The sequence below is a fragment of the Schistocerca cancellata genome, chromosome 8, assembly GCF_023864275.1.
Source record: "Schistocerca cancellata isolate TAMUIC-IGC-003103 chromosome 8, iqSchCanc2.1, whole genome shotgun sequence".
NCBI classification, from domain to species: domain Eukaryota; kingdom Metazoa; phylum Arthropoda; class Insecta; order Orthoptera; family Acrididae; genus Schistocerca; species Schistocerca cancellata.
The window spans coordinates 554,686,847-554,714,624 of NC_064633.1; the positions used below are offsets into that span (position 1 = coordinate 554,686,847).

A 27,778-nucleotide genomic window follows, 5' to 3' on the forward strand; every position below is an offset into this window, starting at 1 on the left:
CTTTAGTTTTAGATACCATAATAAAAATCATTATACACCCTCACAGTCTCATTAAGTTATGGAGTATATATACACTCCTGGAAATGGAAAAAAGAACACATTGACACCGGTGTGTCAGACCCACCATACTTGCTCCGGACACTGTGAGAGGGCTGTACAAGCAATGATCACACGCACGGCACAGCAGACACACCAGGAATCGCGGTGTTGGCCGTCGAATGGTGCTAGCTGCGCAGCATTTGTGCACCGCCGCCGTCAGTGTCAGCCAGTTTGCCGTGGCATACGGAGGTCCATCGCAGTCTTTAACACTGGTAGCATGCCACGACAGTGTGGACGTGAACCGTATGTGCAGTTGACGGACTTTGAGCGAGGGCGTATAGTGGGCATGCGGGAGGCCGGGTGGACGTACCGCCGAATTGCTCAACACGTGGGGCGTGAGGTCTCCACAGTACATCGATGTTGTCACCAGTGGTCGGCGGAAGGTGCAAGTGCCCGTCGACCTGGGACCGGACCGCAGCAACGCACGGATGCACGCCAAGACCGTAGGATCCTACGCAGTGCCGTAGGGGACCGCACCGCCACTTCCCAGTAAATTAGGGACACTGTTGCTCCTGGGGTATCGGCGAGGACCATTCGCAACCGTCTCCATGAAGCTGGGCTACGGTCCCACACACCGTTAGGCCGTCTTCCGCTCACGCCCCAACATCGTGCAGCCCGTCTCCAGTGGTGTCGCGACAGGCGAGAATGGAGGGACGAATGGAGACGTGTCGTCTTCAGCGATGAGAGTCGCTTCTGCCTTGGTGCCAATGATGGTCGTATGCGTGTTTGGCGCCGTGCAGGTGAGCGCCACAATCAGCACTGCATACGACCGAGGCACACAGGGCCAACACCCGGCATCATGGTGTAGGGAGCGATCTCCTACACTGGCCGTACACCACTGGTGATCGTCGAGGGGACACTGAATAGTGCACGGTACATCCAAACCGTCATCAAACCCATCGTTCTACCATTCCTAGACCGGCAAGGGAACTTGCTGTTCCAACAGGACAATGCACGTCCGCATGTATCCCGTACCACCCAACGTGCTCTAGAAGGTGTAAGTCAACTACCCTGGCCAGCAAGATCTCCAGATCTGTCCCCCGTTGAGCATGTTTGGGACTGGATGAAGCGTCGTCTCACGCGGTCTGCACGTCCAGCACGAACGCTGGTCCAACTGAGGCGCCAGGTGGAAATGGCATGGCAAGCCGTTCCACAGGACTACATCCAGCATCTCTACGATCGTCTCCATGGGAGAATAGCAGCCTGCATTGCTGCGAAAGGTGGATATACACTGTACTAGTGCCGACATTGTGCATGCTCTGTTGCCTGTGTCTATGTGCCTGTGGTTCTGTCAGTGTGATCATGTGATGTATCTGACCCCAGGAATGTGTCAATAAAATTTCCCCTTCCTGGGACAATGAATTCACGGTGTTCTTATTTCAATTTCCAGGAGTGTATAAATATGCACTGACAGTTACATATAATCTTTGGAGTTAACAGAGTTACATTTTTCTGTCATTGTGTTTAAAAGTTGAAGAGATTTTTCTTTTATCATAAATAACCACATAAAATTTCCTTCAATTACCACTATAAATAGTTTACCACAGACCAGTATTTTGGTGCCTTGCCCCCTCCTTCCGCCCCCTCAAAAAAGGAAAGGTTCAATAATTTTAAAGGACTCCAATTTATCTTTATTCTAACCAATGATTATCTGGGTACAAATATCTTAAAAAACATGTATTTCTGAGTAATTTTCTTCATTTAAAAGTCTCATTTTTATCATTCTGCACACACTTTCAAATATCTTACTTCTCACGGTCCATTACTGTTACTAGACGTAACAGATTTCTTGGAATGTTCCTTTTGGTACAGAACTATCTCAATTTTAAGATGATATGTGATCAAATCTGTTTTTAAGTTCAAACATTATCAATAACTGTTTTGACATATGCACTATGAGAGCCATTTGTTCTGAAGATGATGGAACTGTATCCAATCGTTATTCTTTGTTTCTAATAATGAGTAGTTTCAGCTATACATGCCATAGAGCTCTTTGTCAGAGACATTCTATTGATTCAACTTTAAATCTGAAGTGCCTTCCGTGTGAAGTACAAGTCGTGTGTTAAGTGTAACTGGGTAGCACGTGCAGATGTGAGTTTCAGTTCTGGGATGGGCCACTGCATGGAAATCTGCCCCACCCACCATCCACACCCTCTCCTACAGATATAAAATGGTGTCACCCCCACTTTTAATGTGCCACAGGAGCCTAAATGTTGTTTAGCTACCAGAGGGACATTAACCAACAAGATTGCCTTTCTTGCAAAATTGTTCATTACAAAGATATTGTAGAGGATGTGAGTGGGCTCTAATAGAAGATGGTGAGTGAAAGTGAGTCACTATAAGGCAGCACAATCTGTTTATTACTCCAATACTTGATATGGAAAGCTCAAGACTACATCTGGCAGGTCTGGAAGGTGGGCTTTCACACATGGACCTGGTGACAAAGTGATATTGTAGGTCACTGACAGCTGCTATGCTCAGTGCAGCTCAGGGGTGGTGCAAACTTGTGTAGTTGACATCTCCGACTGAGACACGCCTGTCTGGCAATGGTGGCTGGCTCTGGCTGCTGCCCCATTAGTTTGGTGGCTCGGATGGCCTCAATGCAACTCCTGGCCCCAACAGTGGGTAGCTGGAGCCCCTGCCAGATGGCGCTGTCAAGATGATGGTGGAGCGGAAGCTGACACAGTAGTGGACACCAGCTCAGTCACTTACTGTTTGGATCAATGGCTGGATGGACAGTGTTCATAGGTGTCAAACATGGTTTTTTGTGGTATTTCTGCTGTAAATGTTATGCATGCCACATGCTGCAGTTCCCTTGTTTCAGTAACTAACTAAACACTGCAATTGCTGCAAGTGGCTTTTTTTACAGCCTCAGGCTATCTTACCCAGGACCATGCCATTACCGTATGAATAGCAGTACTTCTTTTTTTACATAGCACCCTATACTTTTTTTATTCTGTAAGTCACTTCCTCTCCTCAAGACCTGTTCAAAAGTGTATCACAGTGTATGACTACTATTGCCAGTTACTATAGTTTGCTACTTATGGGTCACTCTGTAGGCTGGCCCAATTTAACACTACTTCAGTTGTACATCTGGCTTGCAGTAGTTACATAATTTTTTAAGAGTTTTCGGTTTTAGAGGGCTTATTCTCATAACCTAATCAATTTTACATTGTGAATATTTTAATCTTATTAGTGCAGTTAGAGAATCTCTCTTGGACTACTCAGTTGTATGTCATACATTTACTGTGTAACATATGGTGGCCGAAGTAGAGAGAATATAAAACGCAGTCTGGTTATAACAAGAAAGCATTCAAAAAAATAGGAATTTTGTAATATCAATTATAAATTTAAGTGTTAGAAATTTTTTTTCAGAATCTATTTGCCTTGTGTGTAGCCTCACATGAAAGTGGCATATAGATGATAGAGTTCAGATATGAAGAGAATAGAAAGGATAAATATGTGGTACTACAGATGGCATCAAACCAGTCTTTGGACTGAAGACAACAACAGCAGCAACAACATGTAATACTCTGGATGTGTTGCGTAGTAGGACATTGTTGTTGTTGTTGTGGTCTTCAGTCTGGAAACTGGTTTGATGCAGCTCTCTGTGCTACTCTATCCTGTGCAAGCTTCTTCATTTCCCAGTACTTACCGCAACACACATCCTTCTGAATCTGCTTAGTGTATACATCTCTTGGTCTCCCTCTATGATTTTTACCCTCCACACTGCCCTCCAATGCTAAAGTTGTGATCCCTTGATGCCTCAGAACATGTCCTACTAACCGGCCACTCTTTTTGTCAAGATGTGCCACATACTCCTCTTCTCCCCAATTCTATTCAATACTTCCTCATTAGTTATGTGATCTACCCATCTAATCTTCCGCATTCTTCTGTAGCACCACATTTTGAAAGCTTCTATTCTCTTTTTGCCCAAAATATTTATCGTCCATGTTTCACTTCCATACATGGCTACGCTCCATACAAATATTTTTAGAAACGACTTCCTGACACTTAAATCTATACTCGATGTTAACAAATTTCTCTTCTTCAGGAACGCTTTCCTTGCCATTGCCAGTCTACATTTTATACCTTCTCTACTTCCACCATCATCAGTTATTTTGCTCCCCAAATAGCAAAACTCCTTTACTACTTTAACTGCCTCATTTTCTAATCTAATTCCCTCAGCATCACCCGACTTAATTCATCTACATTCCATTATCCACGTTTTGCTTTTGTTGATGTTCCTCTTATATCCTCCTTTCAAGACACTGTCCATTCCGTTCAACTGCTCTTCCAATTCCTTTGCTGTCTCTGATAGAATTACAATGTCATCGGCGAACCTCAAAGTTTTTATTTCTTCTCCATGGATTTTAATACCTACTCCGAATTTTTCTTTTGTTTCCTTCACTGCCTGCTCAATATACAGATTGAATAACATCGGAGAGAGGCTACAACCCTGTCTCACTCCCTTCCCAACTACTGCTTCCCTTTCATGCCCCTTGATTCTTACACTCCTGGAAATGGAAAAAAGAACACATTGACACCGGTGTGTCAGACCCACCACACTTGCTCCGGACACTGCGAGAGGGCTGTACAAGCAATGATCACACGCACAGCACAGCGGACACACCAGGAACCGCGGTGTTGGCCGTCGAATGGCGCTAGCTGCGCAGCATTTGTGCACCGCCGCCGTCAGTGTCAGCCAGTTTGACGTGCCATACGGAGCTCCATCGCAGTCTTTAACACTGGTAGCATGCCGCGACAGCGTGGACGGGAACCGTATGTGCAGTTGACGGACTTTGAGCGAGGGCGTATAGTGGGCATGCGGGAGGCCGGATGGACGTAACGCCGAATTGCTCAACACGTGGGGCGTGAGGTCTCCACAGTACATCGATGTTGTCGCCAGTGGTTGGCGGAAGGTGCACGTGCCTGTCGACCTGGGACCGGACCGCAGCGACGCACGGATGCACGCCAAGACCGTAGGATCCTACGCAGTGCCGTAGGGGACTGCGCCGCCACTTCCCAGCAAATTAGGGACACTGTTGCTCCTGGGGTATCGGCGAGGACCATTCGCAACCGTCTCCATGAAGCTGGGCTACGGTCCCGCACACCATTAGGCCGTCATCCGCTCACGCCCCAACATCGTGCAGCCCGCCTCCAGTGGTGTCGCGACAGGCGTGCATGGAGGGACGAATGGAGACGTGTCGTCTTCAGCGATGAGAGTCGCTTCTGCCTTGGTGCCAATGATGGTCGTATGCGTGTTTGGTGCCGTGCAGGTGAGCGCCACAATCAGGACTGCATACGACCGAGGCACACAGGGCCAACACCCGGCATCATGGTGTGGGGAGCGATCTCCTACACTGGCCGTACACCACTGGTGATCGTCGAGGGGACACTGAATAGTGCACAGTACATCCAAACCGTCATCAAACCCATCGTTCTATCATTCCTAGACCGGCAAGGGAACTTGCTGTTCCAACAGGACAATGCACATCCGCATGTATCCCGTGCCACCCAACGTGCTCTAGAAGGTGTAAGTCAACTACCCTGGCCAGCAAGATCTCCGGATCTGTCCCCCATTGAGCATGTTTGGGACTGGATGAAGCGTCGTCTCACGAGGTCTGCACGTCCAGCACGAACGCTGGTCCAACTGAGGCGCCAGGTGGAAATGGCATGGCAAGCCATTCCACAGGACTACATCCAGCATCTCTACGATCGTCTCCATGGGAGAATAGCAGCCTGCATTGCTGCGAAAGGTGGATATACACTGTACTAGTGCCGACATTGTGCATGCTCTGTTGCCTGTGTCTATGTGCCTGTGGTTCTGTCAGTGTGATCATGTGATGTATCTGACCCCAGGAATGTGTCAATAAAGTTTCCCCTTCCTGGGACAATGAATTCACGGTGTTCTTATTTCAATTTCCAGGAGTGTATATATAACTGCCATCTGGTTTCTGTACAAATTGTAAATAGTCTTTCGCTCCCTGTATTTTACCCCTGCCACCTTTAGAATTTGAAAGAGAGTATTCCAGTCAACACTGTCAAAAGCTGTCTCTAAGTCTACAAATGCTAGAAACGTAGGTTTGCCTTTCCTTAATCTAGCTTCTAAGATAGGTCGCAGGGTCAGTATTGCCTCATGTGTTCCAATATTTCTACAGAATCCAAACTGATCTTCCCCGAGGTTGGCTTCTACTAGTTTTTCCATTCGTCTGTAAAGAATTCACGTTAGTATTTTGCAGCTGTGACTCATTAAACTGATAGTTCGGTAATTTTCACATCTGTCAACACATGCTTTCTTTGGGATTGGAATTATTATATTCTTCTTGAAGTCTGAGGGTATTTCGCCTGTCTCATACATCTTACTCACCGGATGGTAGAGTTTTGTCAGGACTGGCTCTCCCAAGGCCATCAGTAGTTCTAATGGAATGTTGTCTACTCCCGGGGACTTGTTTCGACTCAGGTCTTCAGTGCTCTGTCAAACTCTTCACGCAGTATCGTATCTCCCATTTCATCTTCATCTACATCCTCTTCCATTTCCATAATATTGTCCTCAAGTACATCACCCTTGTATAGACCCTCTATATATTCCTTCCACCTTTCTGCTTTCCCTTCTTTGCTTAGAACTGGGTTTCCATCTGAGCTCTTGATATTCATACAAGTGGTTCTCTTTTCTCCAAAGGTCTCTTTAATCTTCCTGTAGGCTGTATCTATCTTACCCCTAGTGAGATAAGCCTCTACATCCTTACATTTGTCCTCTAGCCATCCCTGCTTAGCCATTTTGCACTTCCTGTCGATCTCATTTTTGAGACGTCTGTGTTCCTTTTTGCCTGCTTCATTTACTGCATTTTTATATTTTCTCCTTTCATCAATTAAGTTCAATATTTCTTCTGTTACCCAAGGAGTTCTACTAGCCCTCGTCTTTTTACCTACTTGATCCTCTGCTGCCTTCACTACTTCATCTCTCAGAGCTACCCATTCTTCTTCTACTGTACTTCTTTCCCCCATTCATGTCAATTGTTCCCTTACGCTCTCCCTGAAACTCTGTACAACCTCTGGTTCATTCAGTTTATCCAGGTCCCATCTCCTTAAATTCCCATCTTTTTGCAGTTTCTTCAGTTTTAATCTGCAGTTCATAACCAATAGATTGTGGTCAGAGTCCACATCTGCCCCTGGAAATGTCTTACAATTTAAAACCTGGTTCCTAAATCTCTGTCTTACCATTATATAATCTATCTGATACCTTCTAGTATCTCCAGGATTCTTCCATGTATACAACCTTCTTTCATGATTCTTGAACCAAGTGTTATCTATCATTAAGTTATGCTCCGTGCAAAACTCTACCAGGCGGCTTCCTCTTTCATTTCTTACCCCCAATCCATATTCACCTACTACGTTTCCTTCTCTCCCTTTTCCTACTGTCTAATTCCAGTCACCCATGACTATTAAATTTTCATCTCCCTTCACTACCTGAATAATTTATTTGTAATAAATTTGTATGCTGCTATATTTTTTATTTTTTAACCATAGACCTACATTTTCAAGCAAGTGCATTGTCTATAGAAGTTACTTTCTTTTCAAACACATCTTCTAATAATGACTTGGAAAAATGCCAAAACTGATTTTTGTGACCTGAAAATAAAACATTTTTTCTGATATTGCAGCAATTCTGAGCGTTCAATCTTGAACTAAATGAACCTTTTACTAAAATTCCAGTGTCACTTATATTACTTTTTCAAGTACTGTACTCTTAAAATTATTTAATTCTTGTCAGCCAAAATACATTTATGGTACAAGTACACAATTAAGTGTGAGGGATAACCTTCATATTATTGTGCTTAGGCGGTTTCGTTACATGGATAACAGTGAAAATGTCACTATGGAACAGTGCTGTCATAATAGTCAATAACACAACATCTATTTGTGGAAAATGTCCATGACATAAAACTAAGACCAAGTGTGTTGATCTGCTCACTCTTTCTCCCATCTGATCTACACTTTTTTGCCACTCTGCCATCTTGGTTTCAGGTGATTTTTTTGGTATGATGCTGAAAATGTCACTGAAAGGAAACAAACAAGGGAAACTGGCCATTGCATCCCCCTCAGATTTAGTGGTAAGATGGCCCAATGGATAGCACATGAAAAATAGGACACAGATCAAGCACAAAAACTGGAAGCCTTACTGACCTGTGACAAAAAGAAACAAAATAGAAACAGTGAATAGTGGAAGCTGAGGATGTGCAACATCAAGTGAACCTCAATGCTCACAGCATCATGGTTATGTGGTCATGGTTTTGGACTGTGAAGGAAGGAATTCGGGTTCAAATTTCCCTAATCCCCCACATAATATTCCACATATATATAGTCCACAAAATTATGAACTGTCCATCCGATCATTGACCTGTCTGTTCACTGTATTCAAATTTGTGTCTGTGTCTTGTGATGTAATGTCTGTTTGCAACAGTGAGGTGTAAGGAAGGGACCTCCAGACACACATACCTCCTATTTGTCCTACCCAAGTACCACATGTTATGACTGCTGTGTTCCGTTTTTGAAGTTCTGACTTTTGAATTCCTTTGTTGCAACATAGTTCACACTCATTTATTTGATTATATTAGATTAGACTAGATTCAGTTTTCGTTCCATAGACCCAGAAAATGAGATGGTTCTCATGGGTGTGGAACATGTCAGAAAGTATAACACAAAACATTTGAATATAACTCTTACTACCCTGATCATTTGTCAGGAGATAGTCAAAATACGTTAATACAATGCAATAAACTGGAACAGCTAATATTTACAGAATTAACACGCTGTCAAAATGAAACAATGTTATGCGCTATTAATAAATTTATCAGACAGAAAATACCTAATCTTCACTGTTGCGACCAAGTGTTGTCAAAACTGAAATCTAACCAATATTTTTACTTAAGCAGGCTTAACAGATTCCGTTAAGATATTCATCTATGAAGTAGATGTTATTTTCATTTCTGTGAAAGGTCTATGTGGCAACTTGACTGTTCTCACTATTTATCACATTTACTTGCAACAGTAATATATTCCTAAGACATGACTCGTATTCTATAATCAATGTATAGTATGACAATTGCCAAGACTACAGAAGAGAACAGACATGTCAATGACCAGATGAAAAGTTCATAATTCTGTGCAAGAAAAAAAAAGTGAGGGAGATTTGCACAAAGGTACCCACTTTGCAGTTCAATACCATGACCACACAAGCAAGACGATGTGATTCTTGCAATGCACATGATATTGCACATCTTGAACTTGGACCATTCACTGTTTCTATTTTGCTTCTTTTTTCACATTTCAGTATGCCTTCATCCTGTTTTTATGCTTGATCTGTGTTCAGGTTTTGATGGGCTATCCACTGGGCCATTTTGCCACTAAATCTGAGAGGAGTGTGATGGGGAGTTTCCCTTGTAATTTGGATCAATGCAACAGTTTACAAGTGTTACTAAGAGTGTTGGGACTACAAGGAAATGTGTGTTCTTTAGTTTTAGATACCATAATAAAAATCATTATACACCCTCACAGTCTCATTAAGTTATGGAGTATATATACACTCCTGGAAATGGAAAAAAGAACACATTGACACCGGTGTGTCAGACCCACCATACTTGCTCCGGACACTGTGAGAGGGCTGTACAAGCAATGATCACACGCACGGCACAGCAGACACACCAGGAATCGCGGTGTTGGCCGTCGAATGGTGCTAGCTGCGCAGCATTTGTGCACCGCCGCCGTCAGTGTCAGCCAGTTTGCCGTGGCATACGGAGGTCCATCGCAGTCTTTAACACTGGTAGCATGCCACGACAGTGTGGACGTGAACCGTATGTGCAGTTGACGGACTTTGAGCGAGGGCGTATAGTGGGCATGCGGGAGGCCGGGTGGACGTACCGCCGAATTGCTCAACACGTGGGGCGTGAGGTCTCCACAGTACATCGATGTTGTCACCAGTGGTCGGCGGAAGGTGCAAGTGCCCGTCGACCTGGGACCGGACCGCAGCAACGCACGGATGCACGCCAAGACCGTAGGATCCTACGCAGTGCCGTAGGGGACCGCACCGCCACTTCCCAGTAAATTAGGGACACTGTTGCTCCTGGGGTATCGGCGAGGACCATTCGCAACCGTCTCCATGAAGCTGGGCTACGGTCCCACACACCGTTAGGCCGTCTTCCGCTCACGCCCCAACATCGTGCAGCCCGTCTCCAGTGGTGTCGCGACAGGCGAGAATGGAGGGACGAATGGAGACGTGTCGTCTTCAGCGATGAGAGTCGCTTCTGCCTTGGTGCCAATGATGGTCGTATGCGTGTTTGGCGCCGTGCAGGTGAGCGCCACAATCAGCACTGCATACGACCGAGGCACACAGGGCCAACACCCGGCATCATGGTGTAGGGAGCGATCTCCTACACTGGCCGTACACCACTGGTGATCGTCGAGGGGACACTGAATAGTGCACGGTACATCCAAACCGTCATCAAACCCATCGTTCTACCATTCCTAGACCGGCAAGGGAACTTGCTGTTCCAACAGGACAATGCACGTCCGCATGTATCCCGTACCACCCAACGTGCTCTAGAAGGTGTAAGTCAACTACCCTGGCCAGCAAGATCTCCAGATCTGTCCCCCGTTGAGCATGTTTGGGACTGGATGAAGCGTCGTCTCACGCGGTCTGCACGTCCAGCACGAACGCTGGTCCAACTGAGGCGCCAGGTGGAAATGGCATGGCAAGCCGTTCCACAGGACTACATCCAGCATCTCTACGATCGTCTCCATGGGAGAATAGCAGCCTGCATTGCTGCGAAAGGTGGATATACACTGTACTAGTGCCGACATTGTGCATGCTCTGTTGCCTGTGTCTATGTGCCTGTGGTTCTGTCAGTGTGATCATGTGATGTATCTGACCCCAGGAATGTGTCAATAAAATTTCCCCTTCCTGGGACAATGAATTCACGGTGTTCTTATTTCAATTTCCAGGAGTGTATAAATATGCACTGACAGTTACATATAATCTTTGGAGTTAACAGAGTTACATTTTTCTGTCATTGTGTTTAAAAGTTGAAGAGATTTTTCTTTTATCATAAATAACCACATAAAATTTCCTTCAATTACCACTATAAATAGTTTACCACAGACCAGTATTTTGGTGCCTTGCCCCCTCCTTCCGCCCCCTCAAAAAAGGAAAGGTTCAATAATTTTAAAGGACTCCAATTTATCTTTATTCTAACCAATGATTATCTGGGTACAAATATCTTAAAAAACATGTATTTCTGAGTAATTTTCTTCATTTAAAAGTCTCATTTTTATCATTCTGCACACACTTTCAAATATCTTACTTCTCACGGTCCATTACTGTTACTAGACGTAACAGATTTCTTGGAATGTTCCTTTTGGTACAGAACTATCTCAATTTTAAGATGATATGTGATCAAATCTGTTTTTAAGTTCAAACATTATCAATAACTGTTTTGACATATGCACTATGAGAGCCATTTGTTCTGAAGATGATGGAACTGTATCCAATCGTTATTCTTTGTTTCTAATAATGAGTAGTTTCAGCTATACATGCCATAGAGCTCTTTGTCAGAGACATTCTATTGATTCAACTTTAAATCTGAAGTGCCTTCCGTGTGAAGTACAAGTCGTGTGTTAAGTGTAACTGGGTAGCACGTGCAGATGTGAGTTTCAGTTCTGGGATGGGCCACTGCATGGAAATCTGCCCCACCCACCATCCACACCCTCTCCTACAGATATAAAATGGTGTCACCCCCACTTTTAATGTGCCACAGGAGCCTAAATGTTGTTTAGCTACCAGAGGGACATTAACCAACAAGATTGCCTTTCTTGCAAAATTGTTCATTACAAAGATATTGTAGAGGATGTGAGTGGGCTCTAATAGAAGATGGTGAGTGAAAGTGAGTCACTATAAGGCAGCACAATCTGTTTATTACTCCAATACTTGATATGGAAAGCTCAAGACTACATCTGGCAGGTCTGGAAGGTGGGCTTTCACACATGGACCTGGTGACAAAGTGATATTGTAGGTCACTGACAGCTGCTATGCTCAGTGCAGCTCAGGGGTGGTGCAAACTTGTGTAGTTGACATCTCCGACTGAGACACGCCTGTCTGGCAATGGTGGCTGGCTCTGGCTGCTGCCCCATTAGTTTGGTGGCTCGGATGGCCTCAATGCAACTCCTGGCCCCAACAGTGGGTAGCTGGAGCCCCTGCCAGATGGCGCTGTCAAGATGATGGTGGAGCGGAAGCTGACACAGTAGTGGACACCAGCTCAGTCACTTACTGTTTGGATCAATGGCTGGATGGACAGTGTTCATAGGTGTCAAACATGGTTTTTTGTGGTATTTCTGCTGTAAATGTTATGCATGCCACATGCTGCAGTTCCCTTGTTTCAGTAACTAACTAAACACTGCAATTGCTGCAAGTGGCTTTTTTTACAGCCTCAGGCTATCTTACCCAGGACCATGCCATTACCGTATGAATAGCAGTACTTCTTTTTTTACATAGCACCCTATACTTTTTTTATTCTGTAAGTCACTTCCTCTCCTCAAGACCTGTTCAAAAGTGTATCACAGTGTATGACTACTATTGCCAGTTACTATAGTTTGCTACTTATGGGTCACTCTGTAGGCTGGCCCAATTTAACACTACTTCAGTTGTACATCTGGCTTGCAGTAGTTACATAATTTTTTAAGAGTTTTCGGTTTTAGAGGGCTTATTCTCATAACCTAATCAATTTTACATTGTGAATATTTTAATCTTATTAGTGCAGTTAGAGAATCTCTCTTGGACTACTCAGTTGTATGTCATACATTTACTGTGTAACATATGGTGGCCGAAGTAGAGAGAATATAAAACGCAGTCTGGTTATAACAAGAAAGCATTCAAAAAAATAGGAATTTTGTAATATCAATTATAAATTTAAGTGTTAGAAATTTTTTTTCAGAATCTATTTGCCTTGTGTGTAGCCTCACATGAAAGTGGCATATAGATGATAGAGTTCAGATATGAAGAGAATAGAAAGGATAAATATGTGGTACTACAGATGGCATCAAACCAGTCTTTGGACTGAAGACAACAACAGCAGCAACAACATGTAATACTCTGGATGTGTTGCGTAGTAGGACATTGTTGTTGTTGTTGTGGTCTTCAGTCTGGAAACTGGTTTGATGCAGCTCTCTGTGCTACTCTATCCTGTGCAAGCTTCTTCATTTCCCAGTACTTACCGCAACACACATCCTTCTGAATCTGCTTAGTGTATACATCTCTTGGTCTCCCTCTATGATTTTTACCCTCCACACTGCCCTCCAATGCTAAAGTTGTGATCCCTTGATGCCTCAGAACATGTCCTACTAACCGGCCACTCTTTTTGTCAAGATGTGCCACATACTCCTCTTCTCCCCAATTCTATTCAATACTTCCTCATTAGTTATGTGATCTACCCATCTAATCTTCCGCATTCTTCTGTAGCACCACATTTTGAAAGCTTCTATTCTCTTTTTGCCCAAAATATTTATCGTCCATGTTTCACTTCCATACATGGCTACGCTCCATACAAATATTTTTAGAAACGACTTCCTGACACTTAAATCTATACTCGATGTTAACAAATTTCTCTTCTTCAGGAACGCTTTCCTTGCCATTGCCAGTCTACATTTTATACCTTCTCTACTTCCACCATCATCAGTTATTTTGCTCCCCAAATAGCAAAACTCCTTTACTACTTTAACTGCCTCATTTTCTAATCTAATTCCCTCAGCATCACCCGACTTAATTCATCTACATTCCATTATCCACGTTTTGCTTTTGTTGATGTTCCTCTTATATCCTCCTTTCAAGACACTGTCCATTCCGTTCAACTGCTCTTCCAATTCCTTTGCTGTCTCTGATAGAATTACAATGTCATCGGCGAACCTCAAAGTTTTTATTTCTTCTCCATGGATTTTAATACCTACTCCGAATTTTTCTTTTGTTTCCTTCACTGCCTGCTCAATATACAGATTGAATAACATCGGAGAGAGGCTACAACCCTGTCTCACTCCCTTCCCAACTACTGCTTCCCTTTCATGCCCCTTGATTCTTACACTCCTGGAAATGGAAAAAAGAACACATTGACACCGGTGTGTCAGACCCACCACACTTGCTCCGGACACTGCGAGAGGGCTGTACAAGCAATGATCACACGCACAGCACAGCGGACACACCAGGAACCGCGGTGTTGGCCGTCGAATGGCGCTAGCTGCGCAGCATTTGTGCACCGCCGCCGTCAGTGTCAGCCAGTTTGACGTGCCATACGGAGCTCCATCGCAGTCTTTAACACTGGTAGCATGCCGCGACAGCGTGGACGGGAACCGTATGTGCAGTTGACGGACTTTGAGCGAGGGCGTATAGTGGGCATGCGGGAGGCCGGATGGACGTAACGCCGAATTGCTCAACACGTGGGGCGTGAGGTCTCCACAGTACATCGATGTTGTCGCCAGTGGTTGGCGGAAGGTGCACGTGCCTGTCGACCTGGGACCGGACCGCAGCGACGCACGGATGCACGCCAAGACCGTAGGATCCTACGCAGTGCCGTAGGGGACTGCGCCGCCACTTCCCAGCAAATTAGGGACACTGTTGCTCCTGGGGTATCGGCGAGGACCATTCGCAACCGTCTCCATGAAGCTGGGCTACGGTCCCGCACACCATTAGGCCGTCATCCGCTCACGCCCCAACATCGTGCAGCCCGCCTCCAGTGGTGTCGCGACAGGCGTGCATGGAGGGACGAATGGAGACGTGTCGTCTTCAGCGATGAGAGTCGCTTCTGCCTTGGTGCCAATGATGGTCGTATGCGTGTTTGGTGCCGTGCAGGTGAGCGCCACAATCAGGACTGCATACGACCGAGGCACACAGGGCCAACACCCGGCATCATGGTGTGGGGAGCGATCTCCTACACTGGCCGTACACCACTGGTGATCGTCGAGGGGACACTGAATAGTGCACAGTACATCCAAACCGTCATCAAACCCATCGTTCTATCATTCCTAGACCGGCAAGGGAACTTGCTGTTCCAACAGGACAATGCACATCCGCATGTATCCCGTGCCACCCAACGTGCTCTAGAAGGTGTAAGTCAACTACCCTGGCCAGCAAGATCTCCGGATCTGTCCCCCATTGAGCATGTTTGGGACTGGATGAAGCGTCGTCTCACGAGGTCTGCACGTCCAGCACGAACGCTGGTCCAACTGAGGCGCCAGGTGGAAATGGCATGGCAAGCCATTCCACAGGACTACATCCAGCATCTCTACGATCGTCTCCATGGGAGAATAGCAGCCTGCATTGCTGCGAAAGGTGGATATACACTGTACTAGTGCCGACATTGTGCATGCTCTGTTGCCTGTGTCTATGTGCCTGTGGTTCTGTCAGTGTGATCATGTGATGTATCTGACCCCAGGAATGTGTCAATAAAGTTTCCCCTTCCTGGGACAATGAATTCACGGTGTTCTTATTTCAATTTCCAGGAGTGTATATATAACTGCCATCTGGTTTCTGTACAAATTGTAAATAGTCTTTCGCTCCCTGTATTTTACCCCTGCCACCTTTAGAATTTGAAAGAGAGTATTCCAGTCAACACTGTCAAAAGCTGTCTCTAAGTCTACAAATGCTAGAAACGTAGGTTTGCCTTTCCTTAATCTAGCTTCTAAGATAGGTCGCAGGGTCAGTATTGCCTCATGTGTTCCAATATTTCTACAGAATCCAAACTGATCTTCCCCGAGGTTGGCTTCTACTAGTTTTTCCATTCGTCTGTAAAGAATTCACGTTAGTATTTTGCAGCTGTGACTCATTAAACTGATAGTTCGGTAATTTTCACATCTGTCAACACATGCTTTCTTTGGGATTGGAATTATTATATTCTTCTTGAAGTCTGAGGGTATTTCGCCTGTCTCATACATCTTACTCACCGGATGGTAGAGTTTTGTCAGGACTGGCTCTCCCAAGGCCATCAGTAGTTCTAATGGAATGTTGTCTACTCCCGGGGACTTGTTTCGACTCAGGTCTTCAGTGCTCTGTCAAACTCTTCACGCAGTATCGTATCTCCCATTTCATCTTCATCTACATCCTCTTCCATTTCCATAATATTGTCCTCAAGTACATCACCCTTGTATAGACCCTCTATATATTCCTTCCACCTTTCTGCTTTCCCTTCTTTGCTTAGAACTGGGTTTCCATCTGAGCTCTTGATATTCATACAAGTGGTTCTCTTTTCTCCAAAGGTCTCTTTAATCTTCCTGTAGGCTGTATCTATCTTACCCCTAGTGAGATAAGCCTCTACATCCTTACATTTGTCCTCTAGCCATCCCTGCTTAGCCATTTTGCACTTCCTGTCGATCTCATTTTTGAGACGTCTGTGTTCCTTTTTGCCTGCTTCATTTACTGCATTTTTATATTTTCTCCTTTCATCAATTAAGTTCAATATTTCTTCTGTTACCCAAGGAGTTCTACTAGCCCTCGTCTTTTTACCTACTTGATCCTCTGCTGCCTTCACTACTTCATCTCTCAGAGCTACCCATTCTTCTTCTACTGTACTTCTTTCCCCCATTCATGTCAATTGTTCCCTTACGCTCTCCCTGAAACTCTGTACAACCTCTGGTTCATTCAGTTTATCCAGGTCCCATCTCCTTAAATTCCCATCTTTTTGCAGTTTCTTCAGTTTTAATCTGCAGTTCATAACCAATAGATTGTGGTCAGAGTCCACATCTGCCCCTGGAAATGTCTTACAATTTAAAACCTGGTTCCTAAATCTCTGTCTTACCATTATATAATCTATCTGATACCTTCTAGTATCTCCAGGATTCTTCCATGTATACAACCTTCTTTCATGATTCTTGAACCAAGTGTTATCTATCATTAAGTTATGCTCCGTGCAAAACTCTACCAGGCGGCTTCCTCTTTCATTTCTTACCCCCAATCCATATTCACCTACTACGTTTCCTTCTCTCCCTTTTCCTACTGTCTAATTCCAGTCACCCATGACTATTAAATTTTCATCTCCCTTCACTACCTGAATAATTTATTTGTAATAAATTTGTATGCTGCTATATTTTTTATTTTTTAACCATAGACCTACATTTTCAAGCAAGTGCATTGTCTATAGAAGTTACTTTCTTTTCAAACACATCTTCTAATAATGACTTGGAAAAATGCCAAAACTGATTTTTGTGACCTGAAAATAAAACATTTTTTCTGATATTGCAGCAATTCTGAGCGTTCAATCTTGAACTAAATGAACCTTTTACTAAAATTCCAGTGTCACTTATATTACTTTTTCAAGTACTGTACTCTTAAAATTATTTAATTCTTGTCAGCCAAAATACATTTATGGTACAAGTACACAATTAAGTGTGAGGGATAACCTTCATATTATTGTGCTTAGGCGGTTTCGTTACATGGATAACAGTGAAAATGTCACTATGGAACAGTGCTGTCATAATAGTCAATAACACAACATCTATTTGTGGAAAATGTCCATGACATAAAACTAAGACCAAGTGTGTTGATCTGCTCACTCTTTCTCCCATCTGATCTACACTTTTTTGCCACTCTGCCATCTTGGTTTCAGGTGATTTTTTTGGTATGATGCTGAAAATGTCACTGAAAGGAAACAAACAAGGGAAACTGGCCATTGCATCCCCCTCAGATTTAGTGGTAAGATGGCCCAATGGATAGCACATGAAAAATAGGACACAGATCAAGCACAAAAACTGGAAGCCTTACTGACCTGTGACAAAAAGAAACAAAATAGAAACAGTGAATAGTGGAAGCTGAGGATGTGCAACATCAAGTGAACCTCAATGCTCACAGCATCATGGTTATGTGGTCATGGTTTTGGACTGTGAAGGAAGGAATTCGGGTTCAAATTTCCCTAATCCCCCACATAATATTCCACATATATATAGTCCACAAAATTATGAACTGTCCATCCGATCATTGACCTGTCTGTTCACTGTATTCAAATTTGTGTCTGTGTCTTGTGATGTAATGTCTGTTTGCAACAGTGAGGTGTAAGGAAGGGACCTCCAGACACACATACCTCCTATTTGTCCTACCCAAGTACCACATGTTATGACTGCTGTGTTCCGTTTTTGAAGTTCTGACTTTTGAATTCCTTTGTTGCAACATAGTTCACACTCATTTATTTGATTATATTAGATTAGACTAGATTCAGTTTTCGTTCCATAGACCCAGAAAATGAGATGGTTCTCATGGGTGTGGAACATGTCAGAAAGTATAACACAAAACATTTGAATATAACTCTTACTACCCTGATCATTTGTCAGGAGATAGTCAAAATACGTTAATACAATGCAATAAACTGGAACAGCTAATATTTACAGAATTAACACGCTGTCAAAATGAAACAATGTTATGCGCTATTAATAAATTTATCAGACAGAAAATACCTAATCTTCACTGTTGCGACCAAGTGTTGTCAAAACTGAAATCTAACCAATATTTTTACTTAAGCAGGCTTAACAGATTCCGTTAAGATATTCATCTATGAAGTAGATGTTATTTTCATTTCTGTGAAAGGTCTATGTGGCAACTTGACTGTTCTCACTATTTATCACATTTACTTGCAACAGTAATATATTCCTAAGACATGACTCGTATTCTATAATCAATGTATAGTATGACAATTGCCAAGACTACAGAAGAGAACAGACATGTCAATGACCAGATGAAAAGTTCATAATTCTGTGCAAGAAAAAAAAAGTGAGGGAGATTTGCACAAAGGTACCCACTTTGCAGTTCAATACCATGACCACACAAGCAAGACGATGTGATTCTTGCAATGCACATGATATTGCACATCTTGAACTTGGACCATTCACTGTTTCTATTTTGCTTCTTTTTTCACATTTCAGTATGCCTTCATCCTGTTTTTATGCTTGATCTGTGTTCAGGTTTTGATGGGCTATCCACTGGGCCATTTTGCCACTAAATCTGAGAGGAGTGTGATGGGGAGTTTCCCTTGTAATTTGGATCAATGCAACAGTTTACAAGTGTTACTAAGAGTGTTGGGACTACAAGGAAATGTGTGTTCTTTAGTTTTAGATACCATAATAAAAATCATTATACACCCTCACAGTCTCATTAAGTTATGGAGTATATATACACTCCTGGAAATGGAAAAAAGAACACATTGACACCGGTGTGTCAGACCCACCATACTTGCTCCGGACACTGTGAGAGGGCTGTACAAGCAATGATCACATGCACGGCACAGCAGACACACCAGGAATCACGGTGTTGGCCGTCGAATGGTGCTAGCTGCGCAGCATTTGTGCACCGCCGCCGTCAGTGTCAGCCAGTTTGCCGTGGCATACGGAGGTCCATCGCAGTCTTTAACACTGGTAGCATGCCACGACAGCATGGATGTGAACCGTATGTGCAGTTGACGGACTTTGAGCGAGGGCGTATAGTGGGCATGCGGGAGGCCGGGTGGATGTACCGCCGAATTGCTCAACACGTGGGGCGTGAGGTCTCCACAGTACATCGATGTTGTCACCAGTGTTCGGCGGAAGGTGCACGTGCCCGTCGACCTGGGACCGGACCGCAGCAACGCACGGATGCACGCCAAGACCGTAGGATCCTACGCAGTGCCGTAGGGGACCGCACCGCCACTTCCCAGTAAATTAGGGACACTGTTGCTCCTGGGGTATCGGCGAGGACCATTCGCAACCGTCTCCATGAAGCTGGGCTACGGTCCCACACACCGTTAGGCCGTCTTCCGCTCACGCCCCAACATCATGCAGCCCGTCTCCAGTGGTGTCGCGACAGGCGTGAATGGAGGGACGAATGGAGACGTGTCGTCTTCAGCGATGAGAGTCGCTTCTGCCTTGGTGCCAATGATGGTCGTATGCGTGTTTGGCGCCGTGCAGGTGAGCGCCACAATCAGGACTGCATACGACCGAGGCACACAGGGCCAACACCCGGCATCATGGTGTAGGGAGCGATCTCCTACACTGGCCGTACACCACTGGTGATCGTCGAGGGGACACTGAATAGTGCACGGTACATCCAAACCGTCATCGAACCCATCGTTCTACCATTCCTAGACCGGCAAGGGAACTTGCTGTTCCAACAGGACAATGCACGTCCGCATGTATCCCGTGCCACCCAACGTGCTCTAGAAGGTGTAAGTCAACTACCCTGGCCAGCAAGATCTCCAGATCTGTCCCCCGTTGAGCATGTTTGGGACTGGATGAAGCGTCGTCTCACGCGGTCTGCACGTCCAGCACGAACGCTGGTCCAACTGAGGCGCCAGGTGGAAATGGCATGGCAAGCCGTTCCACAGGACTACATCCAGCATCTCTACGATCGTCTCCATGGGAGAATAGCAGCCTGCATTGCTGCGAAAGGTGGATATACACTGTACTAGTGCCGACATTGTGCATGCTCTGTTGCCTGTGTCTATGTGCCTGTGGTTCTGTCAGTGTGATCATGTGATGTATCTGACCCCAGGAATGTGTCAATAAAATTTCCCCTTCCTGGGACAATGAATTCACGGTGTTCTTATTTCAATTTCCAGGAGTGTATAAATATGCACTGACAGTTACATATAATCTTTGGAGTTAACAGAGTTACATTTTTCTGTCATTGTGTTTGAAAGTTGAAGAGATTTTTCTTTTATCATAAATAACCACATAAAATTTCCTTCAATTACCACTATAAATAGTTTACCACAGACCAGTATTTTGGTGCCTTGCCCCCTCCTTCCGCCCCCTCAAAAAAGGAAAGGTTCAATAATTTTAAAGGACTCCATTTTATCTTTATTCTAACCAATGATTATCTGGGTACAAATATCTTAAAAAACATGTATTTCTGAGTAATTTTCTTCATTTAAAAGTCTCATTTTTATCATTCTGCACACACTTTCAAATATCTTACTTCTCACGGTCCATTACTGTTACTAGACGTAACAGATTTCTTGGAATGTTCCTTTTGGTACAGAACTATCTCAATTTTAAGATGATATGTGATCAAATCTGTTTTTAAGTTCAAACATTATCAATAACTGTTTTGACATATGCACTATGAGAGCCATTTGTTCTGAAGATGATGGAACTGTATCCAATCGTTATTCTTTGTTTCTAATAATGAGTAGTTTCAGCTATACATGCCATAGAGCTCTTTGTCAGAGACATTCTAGCAGCATTTGAGGACCATGCGCACACACAGGTAACCTTATGTGATCTGAGCAAAGCTTTTGACTGTGTTGACCACACACTTCTGCTCTCTAAACTTGAGTACTATGGAATATGTGATAAAAGTTTAAATATCATCAAATCATATCTCAATAAAAGGAAACAGGTGGTGAGTTCAGGAAGTCATCTGTCAAACATACTCGAGCTTCAACACGGAGTGCCACATGGCTCTAAATTGGGACCACTTCTTTTTCTTGTACACATAAATGACTTACCAGGAAATATAGATGTAAAGACATACATGTATGCAGATGACACCACTTTTCTATCTGTAAACCATGTACTTGATAACCTTGTAACTGATATGAAATTGGCAAAAGAAAATGCAACATCATGGTTTAATGCCAGTGGTCTGCTATTAAATGAGGAAAAGACCCAGAATATGTGGTTCAGTCTATCAAAGACTACAAAAATAGAAAAACAAAAGGCAAAGTTTTTAGGTATTGTACTTGACAACAGTCTAACATGGAACTCTCATGTTTATCACATAGTGGTTAGGTTGTCAAGAGTTATATATTTGTTGAAGAGACTGATGTGTTGTGTGACATTTGAGTATGTAAGAACAGCATACTTTGCCTTTTTTCAATCTGTTTTAAGGTATGGGTTAATACTCTGGGGAAACAGCAGAAAAATAAATGAAATTGTGGTGATCCAGAAGAAAGCAATCAGAGTAATGGCTAAGGTAGATAATAGAACACATTATAAACCATTGTTCATTAAATATAGAATTTTAACTGTTATTAATTTATATATTCTTGACAGTGTAAACTACATACTTGCTGAACTATCTAATTTAAGTGTAACAAATGAAAGGCATGACTACTATACAAGAACGTGTACTTCTCTGCTGTTGCCACAAAATAGATTAGCTAAAACTAACAATAGTCATAAGTATATGGCAATTAAAATATATATAACAAATTGTCTAAAAATGGGTCAATCAAGCCTGACAAATTATTTAAAGACAATGTTCATAACTTCTTGTTAACTAATCCATTCTATTCATTAGAAGAATTTTTAGAAATGCCAAATATCAACTTAAATATGTAAAAATTTATTTTGTAAAATTAATAGGTTAAGTGAACTGATAAAGTCTATTGCATGTAATAATGCTGAATGACCAATAAAGAATCTGAATCTGAATTAGTTGTCCCTTTTGATATGACTCAGACAGGTTCTTGCCACATGTAGCAGCTGAACTAATGAAAATTTGTTTTGTATTCATTAACATACCCAAAACTTATTTGATGTTAGCCCTTATCTACAGTTGTGCGATCCCTGGGACCGCACTGCTTTTCACACCTCTGTTTCTAGAAACACTATTGACATTAGAGACTTGGGCTGCCCAGTAGCCTTCATATTCTTAGTCTGCTGCTTGTTGCCATGATAGTCATTTCTGAAAGCACTTTGTTTGCTTTTGTTTCATTGAAATAATGTCCAGGGGATGGCAAAACTGTGTTAGTGTAAGTCAATGACACACTGGATATTTTTCTTGTTCATCGTGTTCATTGCATTTGTTTGTTTTGTTCTTCATGTATGTCAGTGACAATGACTCTGGAGCTATGTCAGGCAACCCCGGCCCATTGTATGTGAGAGCAGATGATCTATATTTGAAGAAAAGCTTTCAAGAATTATCAATGAAGTGAGGAGTGACACATCCAACTTCGAATTTTCTTGCATGGAGGATGGTGATTTTATACACAGTGAACATGATTCAGAATCGAGTGTGTCTGGTGGGAGTGTAAGTGGTGAGGAAAGGGCTGAAGGAAAATTAGAAAGATGGTGAGAAATGTGCTAGGAAATACTAATATGGCAGAAATAGGTTCAAAAAATTGGCAGTAGACCCAAACAGGAATGTCAGAATCCCAGCTCATAATATAATGAAGATACCAGCACTTTATCACAATCTCAGAAGACAATCACACGTTGACCCACTCACCGCTTCAAGTTATATTTTTAGTGATGAAATGCTGAACGAAATGCTCACATGGACAAATGAAAAACTTGTAAAAAATTGGGGAAATACACAAATACAAGAGAACAGAAGTCATACCTTGTATGATGCATGAAATAGAGTTTTATCAGCCTTCTAATTTACACAGTTGTATTCAAATCAAATGACAAAGACATATGTTCTCTCTTTTGTACTGATGGGACTGGCCAAGATATTTTCCATATCAATATGTCATCAGCAAGATTTTTTGCGATTCTCGACTGCTTGAGATTCGACAACCCTGATGACAGGGAGTTACATAAGGTTTCTGATCCAGGAGTGACTATAACAAACATTTGGCATAAATTCAATGAAAATTCTCAGTGGTCCTATGTTATTGGTGGTGATGCTATAGTTGATAAAATGCCTTAGTGGATGCTGTAAGTTCAAATTGTATATTACATCTAAATTGGCAAAGTACAGCCTGAAGCCCACTGATTCCAGGAGTAATTATGTCTTCAACAACTATCTTTACTGGGTAAAAGGTTCCAATGGAGCAGGACTTCCCCAGATGAGAAGAAATGCACCCTTCCCACTCAGGCTGTCCTCAGATTGTGCAAGCCAGTAGCAAATAGTAACTGAAACATTACTGATGATAACTGGCATGTGTCAATCAAACTTGCAGATGTGCTGCAGAGGAATGGTTTTGACCATGGTGGGAACAATGTAAAAGAACTGAAAGGAAATTCTAGAATCTTTCTTACTTTCCCATGAATGTGAAGTTGGAACAATGCTGTATGCATTTACCAAACACATCGTGATGATTTCCCACATGCCTAAGAAAGGAAGAGCAGTAATTCTTACATAAACAATACATCACTCCATAGAGGATGATGTTGAAGGTGAAAAACCTGTAATTATAGCCCACTATAATAACACACAGGGTGGTGTTGATACTGTAGATGAAAAGAGTGCTAAATTTTGTTCAAGTTGCTGTCCACAATGCTGGACCAAGACTGTGTTTTCCTGTATTGTTGATATGAGTTTTCTCAATGCAAATATTATTCATCAGTCATTCAAGGAAAGAACTGTACTTACAGGACAAACTTCATGAAAGCTCTGGCAAAAGAACTGGTCAAACCTTCATTGCACAAAAGAATAATGGACAAAACTTTACACGAGAATTGAGATTTTCTATCATTCAAGTTCTAGGAGCTATGAAGACCTGGAAAAGGACAAACCACCTAAGGATGGAAAGAAGACATGTTGCATTTGTCCTCCAGAAAAGAAGAGGATGACAAGCTATTTGTGTTGCAAGTTCAAGGACCCAATTTGTTTGAAATGCTCAAGTAAGGTGTGTCTGCAATGCGTGTAAGGTGACTCGAAATGTGCCCACTTTCATTAGTGCAGATTTTTTTCATGTAATTCATTATCAACAATACTCATTAATTTTAACACTGATGGCACCTGTTCAACATCAACCTGCAACAACCAAGTTTCATGTAAGGAACTACACTTAAATATTTCAATGTGTGTCCATCAATGTAAATTTTGATGAGAATTTTTAGTGCTTTATGAATAGGTCTTTTCCACACCACTGAAACAATATTTTGTACATATGTTATCATTTATGTATAATTGAAGAACTAATATGTAGTACTAAATGCAAAAAGTAGCATTAGATAGTGGTTTTTTAAGTATTTTTTACATCTCCAGTACGCAATCCATGGGACCACATGAATGCAGCTGCATAAGAAGTACTCAAGACTGTGGTTCCAGGAAAATAATAACACATTCAGTGGTGAATCTTATGTGCTCAGATGTTAAGTTTTAAACTGGATATTCTGCTTCATGCAACATCTCAAAATCTACTCATGAATTTTGTAATGTACTTTGCATTACATACGTTACTGTCAAAGCACTAATGGAGTGTACAGTGTACTATCATGTTCCAAATTTAAAGCAATCTGCAAAGCACTGATGTTTATACCCTATGTTATCAAGAACAGAAGCTACATGGGAATGATTTTTGTTAGAGAAATAAGCACTAATGTAAAAATTTGTGTAAGAATATTTTATGTGTTTATTTATTCCATAACCAAGTGAGTCATGTAGAGTGTGTGTGTGTGTGTGTGTGTGTGTGTGTGTGTGTGTGTGCGTGCGTGCGTGCGTGAGACAGAAAGAGAGAGAGAGAGAGAGAGAGAGAGAGAGATGGGGGGGGGGGTGAAGGCTAATGTAAAACATGATGTTAGTTTCAGTAAAGCATGTTAGTTTAATGCTTTTACATTTTATTTTCATCATATCACCTCATATCATCAGACTTTCCCAAATCATAATGTAACTTTATATGTCATGATTTGCATGCTTAATACAAAAATGATTCAAAGGACCAATAAAGAAGTACTTGTATCACTGAACTCTGAATGTAACACTTTTGTGCAGAGATCTCATGCTAGCTGGCACCCAACAGTCTGTGGAGCTGAAACTGGCGTTGGATCAAGAACAACAGAAGTCAAAAAAATTGGAAGAATCCATGAGAAAACTTGATGAGGAGATGCGGAGGACAGATGAACTGCTTTACCAGATGATCCCAAAGCAAGTTGCTGACAGACTGAGAACTGGCGAGAATCCTATCGATACTTGTGAGGTGAATTATACCAATCTCCTTCTGTTTAAAAATTGTTGAATTATTATGAACTTGTGAATCTGTTAACACACACAATTGAAGAATGTCTTCTGGGATTTCTTATTATTGTTATTAATGTTAATATTTATTTTATTACAATTTGTGTACCAGGAATTCTTTAGGTGTAAATCACCCAATGATGAGTTAAATATCTAGTGAAAAGTAGAACTAGTCAACATGACTCTTTGTGATTCAGTTAGCCTCAGTGTGTGTGAGATTGTAGCATTTTACCTTCTCTCCATAGCCCATACCCCAGGCTGTAGCCGCAAAAGAAAAACTTGTCATAGTAGACACGTAGTTGTTTTAAACCTTGGGTTGCACAGCACTTACCATTTTTCAACAGAAATTTCTTGTCGGATTTGCAACATCATGAAGGAATCACAACCTATAAAGGCACAGTGAAATGATATGCAATATAACATATCCAGCATTTCATGTCTGTCTGGCACTAGGAAGTCTAATACACTGCCCCAACAAATAGGTTTGTGGATATTACGAGTCATAGATCGGTAATAACACATTTTTGCAGTCAAATGAACATTTATTTAAACACTGAACAAGGCAAAGACAATATGGCTGTACAAACATAACACACACAGAGAGACATAGAAAGAAGTAGAGTAAAAGGTCATCAGGTCCAAATACATTATGCTTCATGCCTGGGGCGCCACAGAGACACCTCCACCCAGCAGTGTGGAGCACGGCAGGGAGAAGCTAGCTCACTTCAACACAAAATCTTGGCGCCAGCGCGCCATCTGAAGGCAGCATCCAGTGTGCAAAGTGGGTGCCTTGGAAGTCCCGCCAACAGGGGCACGAGCGTCGGACTGCTGCGCAGGTGATGGAGAGTCATTGGAGTCCACGTCGGCGGCACCAGCGGGTGAGGTGTCAGCAATGGCAGGCTGGCCGGGGGTGTCGGAGCATGGCTCGGAGAGGGACCATGCAGGTTTTCATCGGTTAACTGAAACTGTATTCGGTCGTCCATTCAGTAGTACGACGAAAGTATTCACTCCGCGGCACAAGATGCGGTGCAGACCAGAGTAAGAAGGTAGCAGGGCCGCATGTACAGAGTCGTCTCTTAGCATTACGAATTTGCACAATGCCAGGCCTTTGTGTACCAACACCAATGGCATGGAATGAGCACAAGGCAGGGGTGGGCAAAGGCAGGCGATTTCATTCATGCGCAGATGTTTGTATGCGTTAAGACGCCCGGCTTTATTCCGCATAGGTGAGCCATCCGTGGTGCGGTTTCTATGACAAGTGCCATTGCTGATGGCCGAAACCCATGAAGGGGGGCAGGCAGGGGAGGGCAAGAGGGGACCTGTTGCAACAATGGTTCACTGACCTTACTGGGCTGGAACGGTGTGAGCAGGAAGTTGGCAGCAGACAATGATGAAGGGCATGGCGTAGCAGCCACGCGATGTGAGGAAACCCATGAAGCAAGAACATGAGCATCCTGTAGATTCATCCGCAATGGCACAAAAACAGCAGTAGGTGGAGGAAGCCTCAACACAGGAGCAATGTAGTGCAAAGACGCAGTAGATGCGAGTGTTGGTTCACCTTGTTGTGGCTCTGCAGACAGGCCACCAATTGTACTCCGTGCGTGTGACGATTCAGCAGAGGTGCCGGCAATGCGGGCACATAATGCCTCGCTCTGTGTGCAGAGCTCGTTGATTTGTGGGCACACAGCCGGCAAAAGGGAGCTGTGTAGTAATATGCTCGAGCATAGATGCACTTGTGGCAAGTGTAGCCAAGGAGGCAGAGAGTGAAATCAT

General features: G+C 43.0%; 1 protein-coding gene across 1 annotated transcript in view; it reads left to right on the forward strand.

The window, feature by feature from the left end:
• Window positions 1-27,778, forward strand: part of LOC126095129 (soluble guanylate cyclase 88E) — a 421,452-nt gene that overhangs the window by 334,389 nt on the left and 59,285 nt on the right. Inside the window, exon 9 of the mRNA XM_049909837.1 lies at window positions 25,763-25,967. Coding sequence (XP_049765794.1) covers window positions 25,763-25,967 — 205 coding nt within the window. The remainder of the gene's footprint in view (window positions 1-25,762; window positions 25,968-27,778) is intronic.